The sequence below is a fragment of the Mustela nigripes genome, chromosome 2, assembly GCF_022355385.1.
Source record: "Mustela nigripes isolate SB6536 chromosome 2, MUSNIG.SB6536, whole genome shotgun sequence".
Taxonomy (NCBI): domain Eukaryota; kingdom Metazoa; phylum Chordata; class Mammalia; order Carnivora; family Mustelidae; genus Mustela; species Mustela nigripes.
In genome coordinates this window covers 90,403,101-90,412,273 of record NC_081558.1, presented here as the reverse complement: position 1 = coordinate 90,412,273, position 9,173 = coordinate 90,403,101, and the positions used below count along the sequence as shown (strand labels likewise).

The 9,173-nt window shown below is 46.2% G+C and overlaps 1 protein-coding gene across 1 annotated transcript in view; it reads right to left on the bottom strand.

The window, feature by feature from the left end:
- Positions 1-4,877: 4,877 nt before the first annotated feature.
- Positions 4,878-9,173, bottom strand: part of BFSP2 (beaded filament structural protein 2) — a 59,090-nt gene continuing 54,794 nt past the window's right edge. The window contains exon 6 of the mRNA XM_059387976.1: positions 4,878-5,102. Coding sequence (XP_059243959.1) covers positions 4,878-5,102 — 225 coding nt within the window. The remainder of the gene's footprint in view (positions 5,103-9,173) is intronic.

Genomic DNA, 9,173 nt, shown 5'->3' with positions numbered 1-9,173 from the left:
CTGCGGGTGCCGAGGGAGCACGCAGCTGTGCAGGGGATTGGTGCTTTGCCAAGGAATAGAGTTAGGTGATGCCTTGACAATTTCTATGCCTCAAACAACAAACAGAATTCTGTAAAGGTGTCGTGGGAGCTGTAAATAGCTGTCCTGCCCACATGACTTCTGAATACAATTCCTTTGATCCTAGAAGCTAAAAAGGGAAGACAGTTGGCGAGATGTCAACCAGGAGACCCCCCCCCCCCCCCCACTTCTTGCCTTGCTTCTCTTCTAAAGCTGTTCTTCAGGTTAAAGAAGGTTTTTTTTGTTTATGTCGGCTTCGGCTACTTGGAACCCCAGGGGTAGGCGGTGGGTGTCTTTGAATGTGTCCATATTGGACACATCCCCCTGTCTGGATTGGCCACTTAGGAGGACAGACTCAGAGTGGATATTTTGGTCTGTAATTCCATGTGGCAGGTGCACTAACAGAAGCTCGGGGGAAGAATTAAGAAATTAAGTCTGGGCTTTGTGTGTGTGGTTTTGGAGACACTGAGAGCCTGTGGTAGGACACAGGTGGTGGTTTCAGTTTTAATCAGAAGGCAGGGGAGTCTTGCCTGGGTAGGTGACAGATTCACAAACTATATTTGGCTGGGCTGGGCCCTGAGAAGGCTGGGGGAAGGACCCTGGAAAAAAAAGGCTGCTGGTGAGGTAGGCAACCACAACACAACTAATGCCCCCCCTTCCCGACTTAAATTGAAGTACCCTTTACACTGATGGAGAGACGCCCTGCCATCTCAGAGAGATGTGTGTGTCTGCACATATATGCCTGTGCAGCGTGCACTAAAGGAATCTAAATGCTCTGGGTTGCTTGCGATCATGATATATTCAGCAAAGCAATATGCCAGTCCACTCTCTAGCACGAGTGTTGTTTTTGCCCCCAAACTGTGGCAATCTGACATGCCATGAGCACAAGTCTTGCCTAAACCGTACATTTACATCCCTAAACCCAAGAGCAGCTGACCCTTGGATAATGAGGCAGATGGCGTCATGCTCAAGGACGCCTGCAGAATGGCTCCAGGAGCAAAGGCCAGGCAGGTGAAGAGACACTCCTCTTTCCCTGACAGTGGGTTGAACAAGGTGGGCAGACTGGAAGCCACACACAAAGCATTTATTTGGAGAGGGACAAGGGAGAGCGATCAAGCTACAGACTATTTAAATTAAGGCAGAAGGACCCTCTCCACTTCAAGATGCTTTTCAGAGTAAGCTGAATCAACCAGAGAATCCAGCAAGGAATCCAGCTTGGGAAGACAGGGCGGTGGTGGGAGTCTGGGCGATGGGGAAACTCCTCTAGGAACTTCACGGGTCACTTCGTGAGAGAGGCGGCATATTCTTCATGAAAAGAGGAAGTTTCATCATTGGCTGCAACAAAAAACACAAGTGAGAGAAGTCATAGATGATGAAAATTAGTAAAGATATCACAGTGGGAATGTAGGAAAGGCAGGTGTCCCATGAAAAGAATTAGGCATTTGGAACAAGGCAGTTTGGGTTTCAAACCCCTGTTGAAGATTATTAGGTGTGTGATCTTGGGCAAATGACTTAAGTTCTCTGATGCTTTGTCTCCTCTCTTTAAAGTGGGAAGAATGATGTCATCCTAACGGGGTTTTGGGGAGAAATGAAGATAAAGAGCTTGAGACTGCACTGGTACCTAGCGGGCACTCACTAATAGAGTTCTAATATTCTTGAAGCAAATTCAGCCTAACTCATTACTTTTTGTATATGTTTAAAACTATTTTATGTATTTATTCAAATGTTCATGGGCATATGAAAACATGGCTTTGCTAGGAACATCTAGCTTTTATAATTAACCCAATAAAAAGACAGTTGGAAAGGAGCTGGATGACATATTTTGTATTGGAAAAGAGGGAGGATTAGGTTGCTTCTATACAGCTATCTTGCCTTCAGAAGAAAAAAATTTTACCCAGCACATTGGAGAAGCCAGGAGACCTGGGCTCCAGTCCCAGCTCTGCCTCCACCTCCCTGTGTGATCGTGAACACATCCTTTTCTCCTCTGGGCTTGTGTATTCTCTCCAAAACTCGGGTTGGATTATGTAATCACTAAGTCGTCTCTCAGAGCTGATATTCTATTCATTATTTGAAGTGTATCTTGAAAAGGACTTTGGAGGGAAATATGAAGGTACAGAATTATGATAGAATAAAAGCTTGGATTTCTTTAACAAGCTGGCAAGGAAGCAGTCTCAAGACTTAGGCATATGCTCCTGGAATCCTTACCCATTAAAAGAAGACTGCATATAGACACATATCTATGTGTGTGTGCATACACATACATATACACATGTTTATGTGCTATTGCTACCCCTTGCCTCTCTCCAGTATGGAGGCTGGAGAAGCTAAGTAATTGCTTTCCCAGCATCCCTTGCAGTAGGTATGCTCACGTGAGCAAGCCATGGTCAATGGAATGTAAGGGAAAATCCACTGGAAGCCTTCTCAACATGTCTTTCCTTCACTGATAAAAGAAGAGAGCCACCCATGGAAAAGCTTTTTGGCTGCCCCTCTCTTCCCTCTCTTTCTTCTTACCATGAATGAGGATATGATGTCTGGAGCTGTGGTAGGCATTTGGCAACCATGGGTAATGAAGACAAAAAGCCCATATATCAGGGATGGTAAAACGAGAAAGATGAAAGAGCTTGGGACCTTACTGAAATCAGAGAGAGTCCTAGACCACCTTATTTCTAGAACTTTTTTTTTTTAAATAAAGTTTTATTTATTTGACACAGAGAAAGAGAGAGAGAGAGAGAGATCGCAAGTAGGCAGAGAGGCAGGCAGAGAGAGGTGGGGGTTGGGGAAGCAGGCTCCCTGTTGAGCAGAGAGCCCGATGTGGGGCTTGATCCCAGGACCCTGAGATCATGATCTGAGCTGAAGGCAGAGGCTTAATCCACTGAGCCACCCAGGCACCCCTTTTCTGGAACTCTTAACTAAACACGGTTTGTGCCCTGGCCACTCAAAGTGTGGTTTGTGCACCAGCAGTCACAGGCATCACCTGAAGTTTTGTTAGACATGAAGAATTTCTGGCCTAATCCATGACTTAGTGAGGCAGAGTCTGCATTAAAAACCCCAGGTTGTTCTCTGTATTTAAGAATCTATTTTTTGTCTTTTTTTCTTTTTTCATTTGTTCTTAAATTCTATCTATAAGTGAAAAAACAGACTCTTAAATATAGAGAGCAAACTTATGGTAACCAGAGGGGAGTGGGGGTGGGAAATGGATGGGGGAAACAGGTGAAGGGGATTAAGAGAACACTTATCTTAATGAGCACTGAGTCACGTCTACAGCTGTTGAATCATTGCACATTTGAAACTAATATGACACTGTATGTTCATTATAGTTCAATCAAAAATTACAAAAGATGCTCAGGTTTTGATGTTCTGAGTGCACATTAAAGTTTCAGGAGCATTGGTTTGTAGCCCTATTAATGAGGGTCTATTACCTGCATCTGAAATTAGTCCTAACAGATAGTATGTATGTCCTCGGTATGTAAACACATAGCACTATGTCCGTGTGTGTATGTGTATACATGCAGATGTGAATATACAAATAGAAAAATCATGCAAGGGGGGTGGCGCCGGTGGCTCAGTGGGTTAAGCCTCTGCCTTCAGCTCAGATCATGATCTTGGGTCCTGGAATCGAGTCCCATATCAGGCTCTCCGCTCGGCGGGGAGCCTGCTTCCCTTCCTCTCTCTCTGCCTGCCTCTCTGCCTACTTGTGCTCTCTCTCTATGTCAAATAAATAAATAAAATCTTAAAAAAAAAGAAAAGAAAAATCATGCAAGGAAGACACGAACAGACTTTTCTCCAAAGAAGATATATATAAATGGGCAATAGACACATGAAAAAAAGCACAACATCACTCAGCAGCAGGGAAATACAAATCAAAACCACAATGAGATAGCCCCTCACACCAGTCAGAATGGCTAAAATTAACAAGTTAGGAAAAGACAGATGTTGGCGAGAATGTGGAGAAAGGGGAACCCTCTTACACTGTTGGTGGGAATGCAAGCTGGTGCAGCCACTCTGGAAAAGAGTATGAAGGCTCCTCAAGAAGTTGAAAATAGAGCTACCCTTCGACCCAGCAATTGCACTACTGGGTGTTTACCCCAAAGAGACAAACGTAGTTATCAGAAGGGGCATGTGCACCCCAATGTTTATAGCAACAATGTCCAAAGTGGCCAAACTATGGAACAAGCCTAGATGTCCATTGACAAATGAATGGATAAAGAAGATGTGGTATATATACACAATGGAATACTACTTAGCCATCAAAAAAGAAATCTCGCCATTTGCAATGACGTGGATGGAACTAAATGGTATTATGCTAAGAAAAATAAGTCAATCAGAGAAAGACAATTATCATCAGATCTCACTGATACATGGAATTTAAGAAACGAAACAGAGGTTCATAGGGGAAGGGAGGAAAAAGTAAAACAGGACAAAACCAGAGAGGGAGACAAACCAAAAGAGACTCTTAATCACAGGAAACAAACTGAGGGCTGCTGGAGGGGAGGGTGGTGGGGGATGGGGTAAGCAGGTGATAGACATTACGGAGGGCACGTGATGTAATGAGCACAGGGTGTTATTTAAGACTGATGTATCACTGACCTCCACCTCTGAAATCTATAATACATTATATGTCAATTAATTGAATTTAAAAAATTAATTTGAAAAAAAAAAATTCCTGCAAGGTCACAGGCTGTGGGAGTGTGTGTGTGTCGGGGGAGTTTGAGGGTGATTTTTCCTTCTTACCTTAATTGCTTCTTTAGGGTTTAACGAACTTTTAATTTTGAACCCCTGGGTATGTATAGGTGTCCCAGGAATGAGGGGCGGCGAGAGGCTTACCCGCTCTCCTCCCTGTCCAGCAGGGCGTGGTAGGACGCCACGTCCCTCTGCAGCTGCGCCTTGTGTGCCAGCAGATGCTCGCGAGCCTGCTGCTGCTGTTCGGCCTCAGAGCGCATCTCCCTGAGCTCTGCCTCCAGCCGGCTTACCACGGCGCCCAGGTTCTGGAGCTCGATGTCGTGCCAGTGCTTGGCGTCGTGCAACGTGTTCTCCAGGCCTCGTTTCTGCCAAAGAGAGAACACGGTCCACATCCGAGGCCGCACGCAGGGCCCTTGAGGAGGGAGTTGGGCAGAGCTGCGCGAGGGGCTGCGCTGGGCCTGGGCCGCCCATTAACTCCAAGGGCCTGGCTGGGTTGCAGAGGGAAGCCATGACTCCACCTCCAGAGGCCGGAGGCCAGACTCTTGTTTGGTCTCATTCACAGATTCTTCTGTTGAGGGGGTGTGGGAGTAAGACAGCCAAGAGGGGAAGGAGAGGGAGAACGATGAAGTGTACTGATGAGACAGAATGAAAAAGTGTGAAAGATAACGAGAGGAAAAATGAGAGTGAGAAACTGACACACACAGGAGAGACAGTTTGCAGGTTTTTTTTTTTTTTTTCAAAGAAACCTTGCTCTCTGAACTGCCTCTAGACCTTTCTGCTCATGATTTCTCACTCCCTGCGGGACCCTTTCCCCCTCCACTGCTGAAACCGCATCCATCATTCAGCTAAAACGCCTTTTCCTCCGACACTCTTGGCCAGATTGCCAGAGTTCGAATGAATGTTTCTGGCCATTGCACACTCAGTGTTTTCTTCAGTGTGTTAGTAGCACACCTTGGCTAATGCCTCTTCTCCTATCTGCCCCTTCACTGTGGGCTCCCCAAGGTCCTATCTTGAGCCTGTTCTCTCTGAGCTCTGCTTCCTGGGCCCGTGTTGGTTGGTCTTTGCCACACTCATGACTTTAGCTGTCTCTCTCCCAATGCCTCCTGCATTGATGTTTCCAGGACAGATGTCTCCCACCAGCATAAACCTGCTTCTGAGTTTCTTCCTGGAAATATATACAAGTCATAGGCACCTCAAATCAACGTATCCGCAGTGGAGCCACCGACTTCTTTCTGAACCTGCCCACCTCTCCTGTGCTTCTGCTGATGAATTCACATGCACTAGAAACAAGGGAAAGGCATGTCCCTCATCTTCCTTCCCTCTGCAATCCAATCATCACAGAGTCCTGCCTTTTAGGTATTCTGGAAAGTTTTCACTTCTGTGCCCTCTCTCCCCCAGCCACCAGTGCCCAGGATATACGCTTATCACTGCTCCCCTGGGGTAAGCTTAGTAGCTTGTAACTCATCTCTTGGTCTCTAGTTCCTCCTACCCCTGCATTCTCTACACAGCAACAACTGTGCTTTGTCGAAAGTCCAAATCTGGATTTGTATCTCCCCTTCCTTCTCACCTGGATCATTCCTATTCATCTCCAAGTCCAAGCTTGGGGGTCACCTCCCCCAGGAAGGCTTCCTTCTTCCTTGATAGTCTCTTGTCCTTTCCCCCCACCAGGCGGGGTTAGGGACCCCTCCTCTGGCTTTCCATGGCTGCCCAAGTACATGCATGCCCTTAAACTTGTCATAGTGGGCTGAGCTGCTTAAGGGCATGTTTCCTCTACCAGACAGTGAGCTCTTCAGAGATGAAAGGACATTTCTGTAACTCTCATAGTAAGACAGGGGCTGGCACAGAGTAGGTGCTCATCTGGTGTTGCCCAGGATGACAATACTTGTATTATGGTTACACTTATTGCTCTACCTGTCTCACCATTAGACAGGAAACCTCATTTTCTCATATAGCAAGCCCTGCAGACTGTAGGACTGACCACCAAACATGTTTAAAAAGCTGTGTGCATCTATCCTTAACATTTTTAATAGTTGTAATCATGGTGCACCTATAATTTAGCATCTGGCTTTTTACATAACACATAAGAACAGATAAATATTTTCTCAAGTTGAGATAAAATATCATTAAAACAACTTTCTGTACTTTGTCTCCTAGGAGATTTTTCATACCTTTTGGATTACTGTGGTTGAAATGGACACTTTTTGGTCATGATGCCATCTTGAATCATGGCTCCTGTTAAGCAGGGGCCATCATATCACCTTATTTAAACCATTTTAATTCCATAAGACATAAGAATATTGAGTCAGATTCCCATCCTAGATACATTTACAGGTGGCAAAAATGTGACTAGTAGAAAAGAAATCTAGATCAGCATCTGGCCTAGGGTTATTATTTTGGTGAGACCTGAAAACCCCTCTATGGCAAAGAAGATGTGGAAATGGCCACCTGCACTTTGAGAATCACTTGTTCCAAACTCTCTGGGTTTTCCCACTTTGCTCATCAGGAAATTCCTTGTAGTGTTTAGTGTTAATGTTGTCCCTGTAACACCTGTTGTTTGGAAAGATCTTTCGTGGAATCATGTTTGGATCATTTGTCTAGTTTTTGCTCCATGTTCACAGGTGACTTCTCTGTTTGGCCTGAAGTTTGCTCTGATGACTTAGGACCTATTGCCCAACATATGTTTGTGCAAATGCCTGTCAGGGGTCCTCTGTCTCTTCCATCCCATCCTCAGTGTCTCGGTCCAGCTTCTTCCCACCTAAGTCCCTGACATCCTCGCTTGGTTCTCACAGAGATGCTTGGGCTCGAGCAATGGCAATCAGGCCACTGCTGCCTGTCTCCCCACTCTAGCCCCCACAGTAGCACAGCACTGGCAAGCAAACCCAGGTCACAGAAGCATACTTATTCCCCAGTTTCTGGAAATTTGAAGGGACTTCTTTGAATTGCTAAGCCCTTCATAAAGTAAAAATAGTGACCTTAAGTGATTTCTGGACTTGAACTCCATTCCTGATTTGAGTTGACGCAACACAGAGCTCAGTAGGCTTTAAGCACCATTACTGGTGTCTGGTTGCCAATACAAAGAGGGCCTTGCTGGCCAAGGGGACAGCCAGTGCTGCCAGCTCACCTGTCTGAGGCTTAGATAAGCTGTGGGGGCCTTGTGTGTGTGCAGGTTGCTCTGACCAAGGATAAACAGCTGTGGCTGGATGGACTGAGCTGTGTCTGAAAGCTGCAGGAAGGTGTGCTCCTTATTCCGGCTGACTGGGCTCCTATCCTTGACTGGAAGGCCCAGTGACCAGAGCTCTGATCTACTCGCTCGCAGGGGACAGAGGCGGCCTGTCCTGGGTCTCAAGCACAGCCAGCATGTCACTACTCCTACATCTTCTGGTTGGGGGTGTGAATTTTCTTCTGATTTGTTCCGATAGTCAGGACGATGGGGTTTGAATGAGGTGATTGGATGATGCCAACCTGGAATTATTATTTCAGTGGTTATAAATAATAATTTTACAATGGTAGGCAGTAATGGATACCAGTTATTGACTGCTCACTCTGTGCCAGGCACTGTGCTAAGGGCTTGACCTGCGTTGTTTCATAAGTCATCATCCCCATGACTTTATGAGGCAAATACTGGTCGGTCCATCGACAGAGCACATTTCCAAAGGCAGGTGCAATCCCTATTTCCATCCCATGTGTTCTTTCTCTAGGTGGCCTTGCCACTGCCTCATCAGGAGGTGGAGTTTCTTTCCCTTCCTGTGGGATCTGGGATGGCCTTTGACTGCTTAGACCAACAGAGTTCTGTATAAGTGGTGTTCAGGGATTTTTCAGGCCTGGTAAGAGTGGTAAGAGGCCTGGTAGCTTCTGTGCTGATGCTCTGAGGGAAGCTGGATGCCACAGCAGTAGTCTGACTACGAGACTGCCATGATTTGAGGAAGTCACAGCTAGCCACCTGGAGAGGCCCCATGGAGGAAGAAAAAGAGATGCACAGTTGAGGCTCCACATATGTGAGCGGAAACCACCATTCTTGGAAGGGCCGGCCCCAGCAGAGGGCACAGCTGTCTCTGCTGGACTCCACCTAAATTGCAGACTGAATGAACACATTTTTTACTGTTGCCTTAAGCCACTAACACGACAGATACATATGATAACCCGAAGAGATCCTCACTTCGCAAGTGAGAAAACAGAATCTTAGAGGCATCACTCCACTGATAAGTAGAGGAGTCAAGATTCTAGATCCCAGAGTGAGGGCCAATCCCCACAGGCCTTCTGTGGTCTAGAAATGCAATTGAGCCGGAAGGGCTTGGCTCTCCCACTTGTTACTCGTGTTCACGGGCAAACCCCTGAATCACAGTTTGCTCTTCTGTAAAATGGGTCGTCAGTCACCACACTTCTCAGTGTCTCTATGAGTGTCCGATGAGAGAATGCATGCGAGCACGCTCTCCTTA